The sequence below is a fragment of the Daktulosphaira vitifoliae genome, unplaced genomic scaffold, assembly GCF_025091365.1.
Source record: "Daktulosphaira vitifoliae isolate Bord-2020 unplaced genomic scaffold, ASM2509136v1 Scaffold_5, whole genome shotgun sequence".
Classification (NCBI taxonomy): Eukaryota; Metazoa; Arthropoda; class Insecta; order Hemiptera; family Phylloxeridae; genus Daktulosphaira; species Daktulosphaira vitifoliae.
The window spans coordinates 27,182,940-27,204,166 of record NW_026099576.1 but is presented as its reverse complement, the minus strand read 5'-3'; the positions used below and the strand labels follow the sequence as shown (position 1 = coordinate 27,204,166).

Below are 21,227 nucleotides of genomic sequence, written 5' to 3'. Positions count from 1 at the left end.
CAAACGGGCACAATGTATCTGTAAGTACTTTGCTAGGAACATAAAACACGGTTTTTTAAAGCCGTTAATAAAAAACTAGAACAATAATATTTTAACGATGATAGCCATATTTCGCATATTTATCTCGATTCGAAGAAAATGATTAGTCATACAAAGAGTTTCCCATAGCACGTCAAAATGCTTGTAGGCCATATTGCAATTAGAAGGTAATGAAACAATATCTGATGGCGTATCTATCGATTTTTTCCAAACTAATAAACAACTGCGCGAGGTTAATCATTAGCCAAAGAATATTTAGCCTGATCTTTTTTAAAGTCTCGATTAATGATCGTATAAAAAAAGCATTATAAAAGCATTTCGCTGCACTTGCCAACAATTTGAAGATTTTTATCCCCGAGTATTATGTGTAAGATTACAAGGTTCATAGTGTACCCCCCATAATCACATGAACGTTTATTACCTGGAAAATACGTCAAAAAACCGAATTAAAACTGAATTAAGACTATCACAGTTCTTCCTCGTAAAATAACAACACGTAATACACTGCCTAATGGACAATGTTCTAGGCTTGATTAGATTTTATGAAGACGGTATTCCACATGACCCATGATACTTACATATATGATGTCCATAATATTGTAATTATTATTGTTTTATAATTTTTTATGATGGTAGCCCGGTGCTTGGCAACAGGATATAATACAACGCATAATAATATGTGTCATACGTGTTTATGTAGGCCACGTACCTAAGTAATAACTTTTTGTTGTATTGTCCCATTTTTGACTAAGGCGTTATCGTGCCATACATCAACAAAAAACGGACATGCCGCTGTCGATGATTTTAGAGTGTATTTTCATCAAAATGTTTGGATGGAACACTGGCAGAATTAATTTACGATGTTTTTTTTTTTTATGAATAATTTTTTTGCTCATTAACTTGTATTATATTTTCTACAACAATATATATATTGATGCAGATTTACTAAATACAGTAATTACAGGAAGCGTGCTTTATCTCGGTATAATAATGGTTAAAATTGAAGGACACATTTACTAATCAAAAGGGGGCACTAGAAGTCGTACGTTTTGCTATTTTTCTGTCGAAATAAACGCAAACAAAAAAAACTGTTCAGAACAAATGAAAAACTACACGAATAATGGAAAAAATAAATAATTTCGCTGAACTCCGAGATTTACCATAAAAACGAACTGCGCTATATTATCTGTGTGTACAAATATAAACACTAACTCGTATGATTTGATCGACTGCGCGCCTATAAATTTGTATTGATTTTCATCATAACTGCGCGTTGATCTGCACGACCTCCGCGCAAAACGACCGGACTTTGTGAAAATGATTGCGTACACACTGTCCCTTAATGTGCCGCAGTCGGTAAGTACGTGATCGACGACCCGGCGGTGGCGATGCGAGTGTTATGCAACAGTGTCCTGGAATTAAGCGACTGCAGATTTTCCGTACTTTTGATTTCTTCTCTCCCATGGCAAACATGACCTGCATCCAACCCGAGAGCCCGAGTTCGTTCACCCGGTACTTGTGTCGGGTCACACCCATCTGTTTTCAGCCGACCTCTAACAGGTTTTTTACCCGCGGCCGTGTGACGGCAGAGAACACGCGTGATGTGGACGCGGGGACTCTAAACACAGGTATATATATGTACACTGCATACACCACACGACGCCGTAAAACATATAACTCACACGAGTGTGCAGTCAAAAAATTATATTTTGTACGCGTTCACGCCGCATAAGTCTGCAGTATTTCTTCTCAAAACAAAAATATTTCCGTGGCTTTGCGTACAGAATAGCGCGCACGCCACTGTTCTAGCTGTTACCCATAAGCTCATTACGGCTGCCACACGCGTAGTTATAAAAAAACGGTATCCAACGCGTAAGCGGTGTGCGCTATAGATTTACGCGGTAATGGATTTTTTTCCCTTCCGAACGGTTAAATGCAATGGATCTGGTGAATCCTAACAACAAACACGATCCCGTGCAATAATGAATACGTTAAATTTGACTTTACTTCTCCTATACATTGGACATCGACGTCAGTTTCACCGACAGTCACAGTGTTTTCTCAATTGCACAACGTTGCGTTATTGTTTTAATCACGTTCGAATAAGTTCAAAAGACTCGCAATAAGGCGAGTGCGAACGTTTAGATTTTGTTATCGGGTTGAAACTTGATGTAAACTGTATGTGTACAAGTTTAATATTTTAACGGTACACGATTGCGGTGACTTTAACGCCGGCGTTGTAAAACCCATGGCGACGTTAAAAATTATTACTGAAAAATCGTCGTGTGCCAGAAAGTTTGCAAACTGGTAAAATAAATAAAAAATAAGTAAGATAATAACTCTACGTGGACTCATTTATGATAATTTATGCGCACAGCTTTTTGGTGTGTATGAATATGCAATTACATGACTCATGTGATTGCGACAGAATAAGTATTGTTGATTTCCCGGCTTGGAGATTCGTTGAAATTTAATAAAATTAATCTTTTCGTATCCATTTCAGAATGCGACAATCCCACACACACGTAACGTTTTGCGGTCGCATTCGCAAACTCTTCTTTGTGTAAAGTACCGAAAACCGCAGACTTTTACTAATCAAAATAATAACGTCGAGGTACACTAATGAACGTCGCTCTATGCGCTCGACAGTATTATACTATATTTGTTATTGTTTTCACCACTAGATGAATGGTCATTTCTTTTAAAAAAAATTTTAAGTACCCGTACAAGAAATCTATTGCTTTATTTATGATAACGCACTATCGCTACTAGCTGGACGTGATCGCATGACGTTTCAACACACGGTCAATGGTATTACCAATTTTCTCGTGCACAAGTCGACCGGTAAAAAATGGTCGGGATAATTGCACGAGAGCCGATACCAAACGTTGTGTTTCTCTCTCAACAGTAGGTCGTAAAATCACTGGTAAACGTTAAAATAATTGAACGCACAACTCGAATTTCCAACGTATAGGCCTCATTATAGATATTTAAGTGAATCGAACACAATTGCAGCGGTTCGGTATGATGAGCATTGCTCGTCAATAACTTTCTGTTCACAATGGCCGTCTTCGGGTACAATAACAACACACCGTTCGTTGCTTTAGCTCTTTCGTTCGCTAATTATTAATGCATCTGTTGCAAATACCAATACAAAACGATATGTATTAATAATAATAATAACACTTATCATTCTTATTTATTGTCGAGTGTACACCGCTGCAGGTTATATTATTATTCTTCTGCGCACACCGATACGCGTCCTTCACAGCTAATATCCTATAAGCGTGCAACACACATTATTATTAATTTGAAGTGCTGGACAAAAACATAACACGAACAAAATGGTTTTACACAGATAATTTCGGTGAAACTCTACCGAGCGATGACGACGCCGTACGGTATTTGCGGTCGTTAGATACCAATGAAAAACAACTGTCCGATTTATATTGATTTTTTAACTCATTGTTTGTTTGAACCAAAAGTTGTCACAAAAAAAAAAAAAGAAGAAACTCAGTCAATAATTACAAGACTAGGCATCGCAGTGACTATAATCTCTAGGTTTGATGCTTCATGAACCAAAACAGTAGGAAAAAATCTCATACTCGCGGAGTCCCGTTGTCTTTTATATTTTAGATAATAAATAATTATGATTTACAAAAACAATACGCTATAAATGGTGAATGTTATCCGTACGTTGGACGTTTCTCATCTGGGAGTGCATTCGATTTGGTAGTACGAATTCTCCTACACAATATCAGATCTCACACACGCAAGAACAATAGGGATGAAATTGTCAATTGGCCACGTAGATCTTGTCAAGGACTTAACGTGCAATGTAAACAAACTATGGCTCCAGGGTGTCCGAAATACGCGTACACCGTCACATTAAAACATTGTATTCATTATTTCTATTATCATCATATACATAATAATAAATAATTAAATCACTAACAAGGATGATCAAAATAGAAGGGAGATGAGGTGTATAATGTAAATGAGAATTCGTGCACGAAACGAACAGTGTGAGAACGCAGGACAAATGGATTCGTATAACGCTATTCCTATGGAAATTAATGATATTGTTATCAAATCGCAGCGGATTGACTTTGCGGCGAAGATAATGCCATTTCAACGACATACAGATGAATATCTTCGGGTTAGGATACAATGATACTTCAACAACGATATCAAGAAGTTTCTAGATTTGTATGAGGTTTTTATAGATCAATTGTTTAGTTATATGCGTGTCAAATAAATCGAAAGTGAAGAGCAATCAATGAGAACCCCACGTGTACTCTTACCACTAAAAACTCGGAAATAAAAATATATATATATATAACAACCATATAACATATTTGACCATATTAATGCATTCAAACGATATGATATGCGCGCATGAAATAGTTTGAGTGTGTTTTGCATCGATGGCGGCAATGGATATACTTAACACGAGCGTATACCAACTGTAAACGACCTTGGCCGGTCTGACGCAAAAGAAGAACATAATCATAGACGGTAGCGAGTCATCAAAATATTTATTTTATTCATACCAAAATTATTTAGGTTTTTTTAATGGCAAAAAAAAACAGATTGGTATGACATTAAATACCAATTTCCACGTAAGGAGGAACACGCACACACTCACATTACTTGCAAATATTTACTAGCAATTTTCAATCCAATGAATACCAAATCGATGGTGCTGTGCACACAGAAATCCCGTTTTCTTATTAAAATAATAATACTCTCGTTAATGAGTCGTACATGATTTCCCAATTTCATTAATATCGCACATTCCGATACCGCCATATAGCCTATTACATTATACTTTATACATTGTCCACTACTAATATCACCTGTTACAGTTATAATATTCATTTTTATAATTTCAAATCGTTTAAAATTAATTTAATCGATTACTCAAACATAATGTACATACAACAAAATAACTATTTAAAAGTTTTTAAATCTTTTTGAAAATTAATCAGCTTTTATAATGTGTATATTTCTGTCATTTAAAAAATAAAAACATTTATAAAAAAAATAAAACCACAATACATTTTTCTAATTATTAATTGCTTTTCTAGAAAATTGAAAAAAAATTGTTGTTTAATATGACGCGAAATCATAAAATACATTAATTTTTCTTGTATTTTACAGTAAGTAAAGTTGATTTGAATTTTAAATTTTTAGTTTTTATATTATGTAACATTCCTTGAAGTACAAAATCGACTACCGTAAATAATAATGGACTAAAAATGTAATTACTTCAATATACATATACGTTTTACCAATAATAACTAACTTTTTTATTACATAATTTAATAGCTACCAAAAAACTGTAATATTTAATTATTATTTAACGTACATTGCTGTGGACATTGTCCATTAGTTAATAATTGATGAAGTAAATTTTAAAATTCTATGGTAATAAAATATACAATTGACAAATGATTGAATAATATATTTTTATGAATTCTAAAAGTTTCTTATTATTATTATTATTATTATTTTTAATTAATCGACTAAAGTAAATAGTCATCAAATTTCATGTCCTATTTCTTAGACTTTCAGAATATACCGTTAAATAATATAATCTTTACTTTAAATAAAAGTGTTTATTTAACAATTATTATTTCTACTTGTAACATAAAAATATGTTTTTATTTACCTATTTCAAAACAATTGCTAATTGAATTTTAACAAATACAAGTGACTATTAGACACTCAATTACTAAACACATTATTCGCATCTCAAATTTTAAGACAAATACTCCGTTATAAACGTTTTGCAGGACACATTCTCAGAATATTAATGTATTTTCGTCGAGTTGTCTTATTTAAAAAAAATCTCCAATATTTATGTAAATCAAGAAGTGTTTATTTAGTTTAATATATATTTATTATAAACTAACAAAGCTATTAAATATTCCTACTCGATTATGGTTAGAGAATAATTTGTTAACCATTATCATTCTGAAAACAATTCTGTGGGAGCATTATTAATATAACGTTCTTCACGATGTCAATTCAACGGTCACTACATTTATTATTTAACTGTCAATTTGTACAAAATTTAATAACATCTCTACATAAATTATTTTTTACGTTTATTTATGACCTCTTAAGTATTACAAATTTTGTTTCGACGAAGAAAAGTTGATATCGTAAATTATATCATACTTTATGAAGTATCAATTTTTTTTTTAATTTTAAAGAAATAGTCGTAATTAAAGTGACTCCTTAAAAATTATGAAATGTTTATTTAATAGAATATTTTTTTATTAGGATTTATTTTTACGTATTTCAAAGTCGATAAAACTAGTTTCGTTTAAATTTTTCTCGGAAATAACGTTGACCGTTTGAGTATTTAACATATTACAAATCAGTGACGTAGCCAGAACCATTTTTTTGAAGAGGGGAAGACTTTTTTGTAGTAAAAATTTATTTTAATGACCTTTACATTATATTTTCTTGCTCAATATCCACCTAAAATTATAATTATTTGTAAATAACTTGGTCATAGCACGAATATTCTGAGATAATAGCTCCTTCAGTTCTCTCCCCAGACTACGTCAATGTAACAAACCCCAATTACTTATCAGGCGTGTTGCAGTATAGTACCATAAATGTATGATAACAATATTTGTTGTAGATATATATTTTTTAAATGCAGTGATAAATAAAGTTGTAAAATCGCAATTTATGAAAAAAACTGTATCACCTTGAAATTAACGAGCGTATTTATTCACAGTTCGTGAGTAACAGAAAATGATTTTTCAAAAAACAATATCCAAAAATTTCTATTAGTGTAAACATATCACGAGCAACGGACTACTTGATTTCAGATTAGTGGCCACGCGAGGCTTAACTGAAATCGTTTTTCTTGATTTTATAAATTAGTTCTAGAGACAAAAAAAGAATTTCTGAAAACTAATTTAAGACTTTAAGAGAAATGTATACGAGTTCTACTCGCCAAAAATGATTGACTGAAAACATTTGGACAACAAAATAGATATATTCCAATCAGCTAGAAAATCAGTTGAGAAATTAAGTCTGTGATGTAAACAGTGGTATTCCAGCGATAAATTTTCGGAACACAGCAAAGTACCTTGTTGCGTTTGTACGTGCAAGTGCACATTGTACTCCATGTTTGTTATATACATACAGCTGTTGGCTAGATAGAATTTATTATTTTTATTATCACCGCCGTTCATTATATTACTAAACAAATCGAGGGAGGAGATGACCACCAAATTGGCCGGAAGAATTAGTTTATAGCAACTCTTCTTTTTATAGAGTTAAGTGATACACTCGGGACAGCGGTTATTAACATTTATAGGTCGCCGAGTTATTATTGTAGTGAGTTGTCGCCCGTTCCATTGTACGGCGTATTATGCGGCCTGAAGGACTGCGATGACGAAGAAGAAATCACAAACGCAAAGGCCAAGCAAACATTATCGCGCGAATAGTAATTCCGATCAATTAACTGTAAGCTCTAGAGGGCACAATATCAACAGCGCTGGCCCGAGAATAAACCGGCTGCAGTAAATACATCCGAAAAAATGACGAGGCATTTGCCCGCCAAACATTTGACTACAGTCGTTTAAAAAACGCGCGAGAAACTCATTAAAGACAAAACAGGCGATGGCGATTTTTATTTCAAATGGATCCCATTTCCGACTTTGAGTAATTAAATACTTTGTAGAGATCGCGTCAGATTACGGTCCTCGAGAATTGCTTAACGACTTCATAAAGTCATAACTCTGTAAATATATCAATCGTCACTCACTGTCGCGTTAGGTTATTAAGCTTTAATAATAAAAAATTTTTTACGACGTGAACCCAACGGTCACACCAAATTATGAGTAGCTCACCGGCCGGACGGAAACGGATCGATAGATATTTGATTGGTAATATTTTAAAAACCGACAAAGTTTTTTATTCTGACAATACTAACCCCGTACAAATACTATGTCGAATAAAACCCATTCTATGAAATATCAGGACATCCTACTGGGAATAGATATTTCCATACTACTTGACGTATGAGATCAGATAGCATTCGCATTTGTACATGACACAACGATAATGACACTCGAAATTTAATCGAAATCATATTGATAATTAATAACAATAAATTAGTTGGCATACCATCAACTAACCTGGCTGTTATTACATAATAAAGGTTAACAATAATTATGCACGACGGTGGTGATATTTTCTACGTGTTGTTTTTTTTTTTTTTCAGTAATCCGTTAAAAAAACACGTTGATTGTAACTAAGTCACGTCATCTACACGAAATATCTATTGGTTGTGGGCAACAACATTCCTCCGGTCAACACAATCTGCAAGGGGCCAACAGTGAGGTGCTTTTCAAACGAGCTTGATATTCTTCACGATATTCTCGCGCACACCTCCTACCCCGACACAAAAGAAGAGCATCCATCGACTCCTGCGGGTGTTCCATAGATTGTGCGTATGTATTATGAAAGTATATTATGTGTCTGTCATGTCCCGCAGTTTCGACCTTCGACGAGAGCGGCTAGGCCTTTATGTGCTCCGGTCTTGTAAACCATAAGGGTTCACGGACCTAAACTAATTAGAATTTATACTTGAGGTATATAATGTATATCGCGAGGAGAAGTCAAATAAATCATAATCATAAACGCACTAGAAGTCGAATTACTTACGCATTGTTTTAACGCGATTGTCCGCCATCGATGAAAATTAATACAAAACCGATATGAAAAGCTCAATTTACACGATTAATTACCGGCACTGGATGAACACTTCTTTCCGCGCGCAATTAATTAATTGTTGTTAACATTTCATTCCACGACAAATTAATTAAAACCAATGCGAAGGAATAACAATAATATTATTTAAAAATAAAGTTTGGTAAATACTATGCATCACATGTTGCAATGCCAATAATATAAGTAAAAAAGAAACTTTCATTAACATTTATTTCTGACGAACCTTTACAAAAAAAAAAACTCCAAGGTTAAGTTTTCTATGGTAATAAAAAACAACTCAAGTTAAAATTATAACGTCTGAAAACGTATCACAATACAGAAAAAATCGCGCAAAAATGAAAAATTAATGTATTGTTTAGTGCAATTACACTATCATCATATTTATTAATAGTGTAGCCGATACGTTGTCATAGCACACGCCGACACGGTCACTAGTTCTTGGGTAAAAAATGTTTAAAAATATATGTTTTTAGTGAATATTACACTGTTGATGAAACTACAAATTGTTACGACGTTTCGGCCAATGTAAACACTGCGCTTGTTGTTTATCACATTATTCCATCGTCTTCGTATCAATGTAAATTTTCCAAGAGCCGATACAATTATAAAAAATTATTGAGCTCGTATTAGAAAAATAAAAATCATCTGACAAACACGTTGATTAAAAAGAGCGATTCGAGATGAAAAGAGAAAAGAAAGGAGACTCTTATTGAAAGCAACCAAACGTTCATTCACAAATTCGGTCAAAAAACAATGCAAGCTATAAAGTCGTGACTAGACGTGATAACCGTTTAGTATAATGTGCAGCTCATATGAACCGAAATATTTTCTACGCTGGCTTTAGAAAATAGGACGTTATTAATTTTTTCATATTAAGATTGTAAAGTTAATTTTTATTTTTTAATAATGTTGTTGCTCTAGATGAATATAATAGCGAAATCTCACGTTAAATCACAATAATGGCATTGAACAGAGCCGGCTAGTGTGATCTGAGAACCCGCATGATGAATAATACATTTTTTGTAGTCTATACGATTGATTAAACCTTTTATTCGTGTGTGTGTGTGTGTGTGTGCATTGCGGCATAAGTAGGCCGGGAAACACAAAACGTTTTGTATAAAATATGTGTAACAATAATAATCAGAAAAAATGTTATTGAACAATAATTATAATTAATGTAAACAGAAACTACTCGTGTGCCATATTTGTACAGTTTGTCTTCTTGTGTTCAAATATTATCACTACAATGTTATTTTCAGGCTGAACTCTTTAAGCTTTGGCGATCTCTTCACGGTCAGTAAGTGGGTCACCCCACCCTGACGTTCCTACAAACTGTACACGATGGAGAAGTCCACCGATTTTCACGGTCGCCACTGACACACATCAACTCCGCTACCGTCTCTACTACACCGGCCGTCGACCGGATATACGAATTGTAATAAAAAAAATATACAAAAACATTATGGAAAATAATAATATTATTTTACAAACCACTTTATCTCGCTACGGCACCAGATATAAATACAGTGATTGCTGACGACAATAGCTCGTGACAAACGCTTGATAATACGATAATTCATTTTTTTTATCTTCAGCCAACAATGAGCATAAACGCGAAGCTATTGGATAAAATGGATTTGTTCGCGACGCTTAACGAATACGATTCTTCGTGTGTTTACCTTTGCAAATCTTTAACGAACAAGTAGAGTTTATTTGCACAAAAAAATTAAGTACAACAATAATACTATACACTAATGGACAACGCAGTCTTGGCAAGTCGTGACACACTTGCAACGACTACGGACATCTTCCCTTTTCCTCTCCGTTTCTCGGTACGTTATCGTCATGTTCACCGGCGGACTGGTAAAATTAAATTGTTTTGTAAACCCGTCGCCGTCGTAAGTGTGTCATCGTCAGCGTGTATCGATTATTATCACATAAAATGGTATTATATTGTCTGTGTGTTATGGAGTACGCGGACAAACATTGATGGTCGTTTTCAATAATAATATGAGCAGTCCACAATGACACTAACAGAAAATAAAAGTCAAACGCTTCAATTGACTGATGTTATGAACCGTGGAAATAGTAGGCCGTAGGACGGGTAATTTAGTTCCAACGTCGGTGATTTAACTTATTTAACAAGTTCAATCAAATTAAAAAGAAAGGCGGATACGGGCCAACACCATTTTAATATTATCTACTACACAACTCTTTACATTGCATGTACGAAAATAAAAAAATACAATATCATACGAGTATAATTTAAAAGAACTTTATGAAAAAAAAAAAAAAACAATAGCACTCAATCAATATTACAGTGGGCTCACTTTATTTGCGCCCAACAGTCATTTAAAATTGGTCACTTCAATTCGCTGACCACACTAGAGTTGAAATAAAAAGTCAGAAGTTATACCTACAGGTCAATTAAAAAGCGAGATTCTCATTGGGTTCGAAATAAAGTTAAAACAAAATTTCATCTCTCAGTACGTCATTTAATAATTTATAAAGTGGATAATTCGATTTGAACTCAATTAATTTGCAACATTTTTAATGCAGCGCAGTGATACAAAACACATTTTTAACTGGACAAAATTAATGCGAGTCAGAATTTCTATTTTTAAGTAGAAAATGAAATAGATTAATATATTTTTAAGGTTGCTGAATTTAAATTTGATATTTTTATAACAACTCTTTTTTAGAGGATTTTGGTAAGTCTTTTATTTGAAAAAAAACCCAATTTTATTTTTAATGACAAATTAAAAATATATATATATTCTGGGCTTAAAAATGTACGTATAAAGCAGAAATATTATTTTGTTTAAGATTACACTAAATGCGTTGAAAACAACAACAATGTTCCTATTTTGTGAGACGACTGAATTTCAACTAACTTCGCGCTCACAAAAATTTACGATCGAGAAGAGTAAATTATTGTTACTAAAAGAATACTCCTAAAGTTTGACTTATGACTGACTAATTCTTAATAATCAACCGTATGCAATTTTTCAAACTTTGGTCGAATGTTGATATTTTTATAGTTTCTACTTTCTGTACACGGAAATACTAATTTTTTAAAACTTTCGACAACTCAGAAAAACTTGTCGACGTTAAGTTGACCCTAAAACGTCACAGGTGTCTAAACTATGTTTATTCGAAATAAGTTTGACCATTAGGGAACGATATTCCCACATGCATCTAATTGATACGTCGATACATTATGTATAGGTTAAGTGAATTCTGACTTCAACAGCATTCGAGCCACACCATTGCGATAATAAAAAATTAAAATAAGTTAGTCGGATGGATACAATCAGTAATTTTACTGTTGGAAATTTTTCTCTGCATCGCTATTTTTTTTTTTTTCTAATTTCAAACAACAAAAACGTCATTTAACAATTTCTCCGTCTGTATCGTTAAAAACTCAAATATCGCTAATCATTACGGGGAGGGGGTTTTCCGACTCCTCTACTACTTTAGCCGTCCGGATTTCGTACAAAACAACCGTCGAGTATTTCACTGGGTAGGACACATAACGTCATCAAGTACACACACAAAGTCAGGTATTCTTATTAATGGGATGTCGTAGATAACTACACAGACCACTCCCCGCCCGCCGATCGCGCGACGACGACTGAAACCGTACCTCACTAGGTGACCGTGAACGCGACCGGCCGTGTCACATTCACAACAAATAACGCAGTAAACCGGCACCGAAGGTGACCTGCAGCCATTCGGCAGTAGATGTTTTTTACGGTGCTACTGATGTCTCAGCGAGAACATAATAGACTCGTCCGAGCCGCGTTCCTAACGGAGAGGGATAACACTGTACGCGCACCTACTAATTGTATCACAGTCGCAGCGGCCCTGGGGGCTTTGCCGACTCGTCCGCAATAAATGGATAACGAGGAAAATACTGCGATATATTACGAGTGGATGACTACGGACGTGCCAAAAACAGCTGCGCCACAAAATTAGATGACACGGTCGGGTCGCCTTGACGTATCGAAATAACAGTCGCGACCGCCGCTCGTTATCCTATTGTAATGTTTTCGCATATAAATTTCTCCCGCGTTTCCACCAAAATCCGAACGAACAGGTTATCGCACGCGATTATTCGTTCGAAAACACTGGGACACAAAGCGTTACCGTATGCAAGACATGTTAATCCTCGTGGAAAAAAAAGCCCATTTGTTATTATTTGGTATGCCGGTCACACGCCGGTGTAGGAAATCAAAAAACGCAGTACCCCCTCCAATCGGTCGATGAGTAAATTACTCGAAACTTAGTCTTGGCGATAAAGCGGTGCAAATATTTGTTGTGTACACCGTACCCACGTCGTACGGGGCATTACGATTTGGAGGGGGCCACTACAGTGTAAGTCAGGCGGCACGGTGGTTGCACCCTTGTCTTCAGTAGCTGGAACAATCAATTTTCGTCGCTAAGAAACCAAAAAGCCGAACACAACAAACAAAAGCACCTTCCGAGTACACGTGGAGTCGCCAACCAAGTTTTACTGCCAAGTTTAGAGTAAAAACTAAACGTCTACCAACCCATAGAATTTTGACAAAAACTTGTAATCCTTCGAATCCAAACCCTGCCCCCCCCCCCTCGGAATTTCAGACAATCAACCGTCTTCGTGTACAAAGAGCGATTTGCACGCAAACAATTATTTCAAACATTATGTAATTTTGTTTCGTAAATTAACAAACAGAAGTCAAAATATCTCGTGTGTATTTAAAAAAAACAATAAATATCATTGGAATTATGCAATTCCGTTGGACATCTATTCGCCAATAGCAAATAACAAAACGTGTTTTTGCTTGTTGTAATTTTTTCCTCCGCACATTTAAAAAGCATCAATTCCACAAAGTGCCGCAAGTGTACACATTGCAGCTTAACGATCCACTCACGGGCAGTCAGAAATGCATAAATAATGCAATCATTCTATCTTTTAGCCGAAAAATATTCGGTAGGTTTTGGAATAATTTATTTGCATAGCCGACGCTACAATTGCACAAACATTTATTGTTNATTCTATCTTTTAGCCGAAAAATATTCGGTAGGTTTTGGAATAATTTATTTGCATAGCCGACGCTACAATTGCACAAACATTTTATTGTGTAATAACACAATAAAAGTCTCATGCAAAATATATATTGTTTTCAAAGGGAAAATCAGTTTTTAAATAGATTCACTTAAATCTAGTCGAGCGTAAAAAAATTGAATTATCACGAAAGAGCAAACGACGCAATAATGAAAATATCGAAAAAATTTTACATTTATTTTTCAATAGAAGAGACTTGAAAACAAACAATCGTTGTTATGGCTATATACCCATTGTCAAAATACCTATAAAAGTAACTTGTTTACCCCTCCAAACTGGATCAATAGTATAATTTACAATTCTATTTGTACAATTAAATGTTAAACTACAATTTACTGTTACTCGTTATAAACTATACTCCAACTAGCAACCACAACTTTACGAAACACTTTGAGAATTGTTTTTGGCCATTAATTTTTAACTCGAGTGTTCGCATTAGTGAACGTATTCCACAAAGTAATTATTATGTTTTTTTTTATCAAGAATATTTTTTCATCACGAGTGTCACCTTTTACGTTATCCTCATTAATCAACCCTAAGCCAGAAGAATAATTACACGTATAGAATACGAGCACGTTATTAGATACGGGCAACCCTAAAAAAGTTCCATGGCAATAAAAATAAGCGATAATGTTGGTGTTATTACCGTTCATTGTAACAGTCGTTTTGTTTGAAACTCTAAAAATTGTTATTAGTGTAATAATTCTCGGGATCAGCCGTTCCGGGGACAGTTGAATGCTGTTATCGGCGATCATGCACGAGACGGAATGTGCCGGTGCGTGTAATCCGTAAAAGCTTAACACGGGGAGAATTAACGTAGAAAGCTTATAAGGCGTGCGGACTGACGACAACGAGAAAACAGTTTTAATGTGTAACTCGTCCCGACATAATATTATGAAAAAATATCACCGAGGTGAAGGCGACGGCTAAGGCCTCACGACGACGGCGGCCCGTCCCAGGTAACCAACGCCCATCATTGTTTGGGTAAAACTCATAAAGGACGGGAAAATATTCGTTAAGCCCGGGACTTTAAATGCCGGCGTGTCACTCTCTCCCGCGCACCGACGACATTACCACATGATCAGTACGTCGCCATTCCGTATGCATTGTATTTGTGTTTGTATGCACACGCTACATGTCATTACGGTACGTCGTTGTCGTCGTAATAACAATATGGACCGCACAGACTAAATACTGTCACTAGTATTACCTACACCCAAGTAAACAGACGTTCCTCGGGCCGTGTACACCCGTCGAGAACGGCAATAACTGTGATCGTAACGATTGTTGTGTAAAGTCCTCAAGCTCACTGGCACATCGCGTTACAGTACCCGTACGCGAACACTCGACACACGAAATAAACATCTCGATCCGCGTTGATGAGTATTGCCACACGATTAACATTTTATTTTGTCATTGCCGCGTTAATTGAAAATTGTAAATGTGCGCCGCGAAAAGTACGAGTGTTATCGGTTGGCGAAAACCGGTTGTCCCAATGGGAACCCGTTTCCATAAAGAAAACGTCCCACTTGTAGATAAGTTTATCGCTGTTGTTTAATTATTGTTGAAAATATACCTAAACGTGTTATAAATCACACGGCCGCGTTTTTAGCGTATAGCACTTTTGTAATTGCATTGGGATCACTGGGTAACGGCCGCGTGCTGGCCGATCATAGTTTACATGTCAGCAAAAAGCGGCACAAACGTTACAAATCATTTACAGAAATTACACGAGATCTCATTTGATCGCTGTGCTGATATAAGCACCAATTTGACCTCGTTAAAAACAGTAAATTTTAATAGTTTCATAAAAAATTACAAATTCAATGACTGACCGAGAGGAGGACTGTTTTTTTAAATGGGATTTACATAGAAACACGATAGGCGAATGAAATTCTGCACCTTTATTTCCAATACGCTCTGACAATATGTCAAATAGATGACAGGTTTTGTGTTTGTTTCTTTCTTCTTCGCAAAAATATCGTTTCTTTAACGGGTAACTTGAGAAGTAGAAAATAATATTCAAATTTTATCCGATATAAATCAATACACTCAAGTTTTCTCGGTATCATAAACATTTCCATGTTTTATATAAAATGTCGAATACGAGGTAAAAATGTTTATAAATTCATTTATATTATATTTAAATAAATTTAAAAGAAGTATACTTTATTCCTTTTTATTTGCATATTTGGTGTTTACTAATAACACAATGAATATTCGTGGGAAATAAAGTAACAAAACGTAATAATTTGAATAGAATTCGTTCAGTCGCTTTTGCGCTGGTGCACACCTAAACCAGTAATTTGAAAACAGTGTCTCACTAACGGTAGCAACAGGTTTTTTTATTTCCTAATCGCCCCTGTCAGTTGTTGTACAATAACGGCGACCGAAGTGATACGATTGAAATCGTCGTGAAATGCAAAAAACGACCAGGTCTCGTTGCATGGGAATCGAACGGCATACACGTTTGCTAGCACACGCTGCCCAACAGACCGGAGGTGCATCGTCATTCGCCACGGGTTTCGCGTATGACCTTCCCAGGCAGCCGGTGATTCTGCTGCGATATACGCTCAAGTGCCGCGCGCACTGATGTAAATATTACTATGGTATTTCATCGGCATTTTTATCGCCGTGTACCGAGTTTGAGAGCCGCGCGAGAGTCCAAAAAGACGAAGGAAGAAGACGTTCGACCAGTGTACGCATAGACAACAACGTGCTACGAAGAAAAAAAAATCTTGGTAATAAAAATAAATTGTACAGCCTCGATGTGTATAAGGTATTTTTATCGAACAGGGCAACAATAGACAGTATACGTAGCAGGTCCAGTAAAAAATTACAAGTTTGCTGTTGATAGTTGTTTTGTTTTTGGAGTCCTAAACATTTATTACTTGTCGCCTGCCCGCGACGACGACGCACAGTAAGCGCGACAATCGTGTCGTTAGCAAAACGCTTAAACACAAACGTAAGGTGGACATTACTATGCGGTTTCTGTTAATTGTTGCGATCGAAACTGACAACTGAGAAATAACTGTGAACGGTTTCTTGAAAACGTAACGAACAATCACAAAGAAATGCTCGCCGGCTAATTGAACTCTGCGCGGTCAAAACTCGTTGAATACCTTCGTAACGAACTGCAAAAGTCGATTAAACGGCCAAATCACCGTACACACGGGCGCGGAACAGATAGAAACGCTAAATGCGATTAGCGAAACGGCTTGTGTGCGGTCATTGGCCAGTGCCAACTGTGCCATTTTCTCTTTTTCTGAACAATATCAGCTTATTAACGAAGAATATATTTTCTAAGTCTGCGATCTGCCGTGCCAATTGAAATATCGTTATACACGAAAGCGATCCATAAACATTTCCGTGATATTTCTAATTGACTTGTTATACCCAAAATATAACGCAGACATGGCGTCAAGCCGATTGCGCCTCCGGACACGATTAGTGACGAATACCGCCGTTTGCACATAATAAATAACACGTTTTAATTGCGCATTAGGCGGTGGACAGGGCGGAGTAGATTTTCCAGGGAAATTTTTATCCTCAAAACTACTCGACGGCCTTGGCGGTCGGATTCATTCAGTCCAAACGACAATAGCGTGTGTATATTTCGAGCTTAACATGTTTTACAACAATACACCGCAACGTCGTGTCGGCTATGTTGTGTTCTATTTATAAGGAAAATCAATATCACGTCAGAGGTGATTTGTACATAAGCCGCGGAACGTTTAATAGTTAGCCTATCGAAAACGCTTTCTACGACTAGATCATTAATTTTCATCAATACGTTATTTTAACGACAATACCCAAATAACTATGAAATTCTGTAAAACGGTGAATACCGTTTAATTAACAGTATTTTCAGGACATGGGCATATGGCGACTTTTACGGACGGCCGACATATTCCATTATCCGCGATCGAAAGTCGGGCCTATTACAATGGTCGTTAAATTAGAGACTCGGATATCAACAAATACGCCAGCCGACGGCAAAGCTCGGAGTAGTTGATAAACCTTATCAACACCGATAATCACGTATTATAAATTTTTAAAAATATTATTCGTTCCAAAATAATCCACATTAATAGTTTTCTTCACTATGTGCACGCGTACTAAACACGAGTTGCAGACGACGTGTTAATTTAAATGTGAACGGTCGGTGGCTGTGACGTTACAAAGATGTATAAAGTTACTCAATAACAATAAAATAAAAAACGGTAAAACCAGTCTTACGGCGACCCCGCGGCCGTTTGATCATACTAATTAATTAAAAAACTACATGGACCCGATCCGACCACACAGTCGACTGAAAAAAAAAACATCACTAATTTTTTATTTGTCCGCCGTTTGCGAAAAATGACAACGTCTCAGAATGAAGGAATTGCTCCAGATAATACTTGATATCAGGTAAAAAGTCGACAACTGAATACATTTACTACTTTACCACGATTTTTGCACGGTCAAATGCGACAGTATACGCTAACGCTGTTCCGACTGAGCGGACCAGCTCCACAAATACAATTAATAAGAAAAAGCTCATAAGTACCTGCATCGCGAGCGTATCCGGCTGCCGCCAACAGAATCGCGGTGGCGACCACGACGTGCAGGCCGACCGTAAACGACGGCAGTGCCATGCCGTCCGTTCGGGTCACAGTCTGCACCATTTGATGAGCACAGCGCACTTTATGAACTCAGAACATCACAGCGACACAAGACGCACGACCGAACGTAACGTCAGTGATGACCGCAAGAGACATGCACACGCGGCCGAATCGGATGAAAAAAAAAAAAAAAGCACGAACTAGACGGAAAACCTAGTAGGAAAAAAATAAACGGTCGCAAAAGTCACAAGTTAAATTATTATTTATTTCAAGTGCACTGAATCGCGCGCGTTGTCACTGAATGCGTCAAAGTCACAAACTACCGGCGGTGGTGGTCACGACTCGGCACTACCTACTTGTTGACTGTGTTTGCCTGTGGAATGAGCCACTGCCGCTGGCCCGCTCTAGCCGTCTCTCTCTCTCTCTTTCCCCCGGCCGGTACACGTTGAACTAAACCGAATACGCACGCACGCACCACGACCACACGACGTCGTTGGACGAACGGGGCACACGTACGGCGTGGAAAGCGACGTACAACCGGATCGTACACACACACACACACTCGACCGGCATGCACCGAAGAAAACCGGTGACCGGTTCGGCTGTACAGGTGCCCGCGGTGAGGTGAGGTGGAACCCGAGCAACGCCTTTGAGTTTAATTATTTTTCTACCTGCTGGCGCGTGCAGGCGCCCGCCAATCCACCCCCGACCACACCGAAAATTAAACAAACTACCCCGTCGGTATCACTGCGGTGGTCGTGCGATGCGGTACGTGCCATTGACTGATAACAATCAGTATCTATTTGGGCACTTATTTTGTGCCGGAAGTGTCGACCTCGACCGGATTTACGCGTCCTATGCGATACCCCAAGGAGTGTCCGTCTTGTAACAAGTGAACAATTTTATATAAATAAAAATAAAACACTTTCCCACACTGCTACTCTTTTTTTATTCTTCTAAACAAAAAAATTAATGAAAAATAAATTTCGATAACAAACAATTTTTTCGCTCTTACTTTTCGAAGTTAACTAGTGAGTAAACTAAAAATTAAATTTACTTAAACGATTTTAACACTTTATAAATTATTAAAAAAACTTTTGGTATTTTTTTAATAATCGTTATTAAATTTCATTAGGAAATCTATCGTGATGAAAAGCATTCGGTGAATTATATTTTTCAAACACGTCTATTGCAGTATTTTAAGGTACCACCTACCAACGAAGGAGTGCAATAATTACCTTACACATGCCATTAAAAAATTATAATGAGAATTAAATACTCAATTTTTTACTCATTAATACCATCGTACAGCTGTTTTACATTTTTTTTATGTATAAAATACTTATTGTTTTCTTTTGTATCAACCCGAATAAATAAATGCAACCAATCGATTTCCACCCTAAGAATTAGTACTTACTACGAAGAAGAATAATTTAAAAAAAAATTCTATCTATCTCTTAACTTTAAAAAAAAAGTAGGCTAATTTTTATAGAGACGTTTGTGTTAGCCAAAAAATCTCAACAAATTTAACATCATAAACATGTCAATTGGTTACCAGTAAAATTCTATAGATGTTCAGTAAGTAAGGAAATAGGGTTTCTATTGTTCTCATTGTTTGTAACAATTGACCTGTTTTCTTACTTTTTGAACACTCTGTATAACGTTTTTTATTCATTTAATAATTCCAGTGGTTGGTTGCGTTAAATAACACTATTAGTATTGATATCACCAGTTTGATGTTAAATTTTACGGGGCGCGGAGTAAATCATAATTGGGAGCGCCTGTGCCGTACAATTTTTATTTGTTTGAAAGGGGTAATAAAAGTTGTGCTCGTGTATATCCCCTAAAAACAAAACCCTTATTAAGACATTACTATGTGTGAGGATCCACTAGACCTAACACAGAGTCTCGCTCTTACACCGGCACTGGATATTACCACGATTAAACTATTTACCAATTTTTATTCAAATAGTTATGTCGATTAAAAAAAATGTATCTAGTTTATTGGTTTTCCCATGTTACATCCAAATTCAACGGTGCAAAACATTGAATTTGTTTAACCGAATGTTGAGTTGTTAGCAATATAACATAGTATGTTCTACATTCGACTAATGAAAATAAATTAAAACCGTCGTAGGTGTTTATATTGTTACATCAATTAACATATTTCTTAAATAGGTAAATGATAGCATTTATTTTATTAATAAACATTATACCAGGTATGAAAAATCATTATTATTCATCGAAATCGTATAATGTTTTACGAGGTGTTGTACAAAAATAATTCGATGAACATTTGCGCGACTGTTTAATGATGTTATTATTTTTCAATTATCCTTTGACCCAATATCACAAATTACATTATAAATACGAAATTCTACTTAAACTAGCCATTTCCTTTTTAATAGCTGTTACTATCTCAATTAACTTACTACGCATAAATTATAAATCTTAATCAATCAAAGGAAAGCTGTTTGTTTACTAGAATTTTCTTATTTAATTGCTCAAACAATAACTTACTGATTTATGACAGTAAATTTTTCTATGAATTTAACCAATAACAAAGATAAAGGGTAATTAGGGATCTATTAATACTATTAGAGACTCGTCGAGGAGGCCAACTTGATACGTTAACGAGAAAACGAAGATTATTGAATTGTTCTTATCTCCATAAGTATTATTTATGGAAACATTAACATCTATAGGATAAA

At 35.8% G+C, this 21,227-nt stretch overlaps 1 protein-coding gene across 1 annotated transcript in view; it reads right to left on the bottom strand.

The window, feature by feature from the left end:
• Positions 1–18,899, bottom strand: part of LOC126907761 (low-density lipoprotein receptor-related protein 2-like) — a 41,798-nt gene extending 22,899 nt beyond the window's left edge. The window contains exon 1 of the mRNA XM_050689351.1: positions 18,462–18,899. Within this exon, the coding sequence (XP_050545308.1) occupies positions 18,462–18,579 (118 nt within the window). The 5' untranslated portion in view covers positions 18,580–18,899. The remainder of the gene's footprint in view (positions 1–18,461) is intronic.
• Between the last annotated feature and the right edge of the window lie 2,328 nt (positions 18,900–21,227).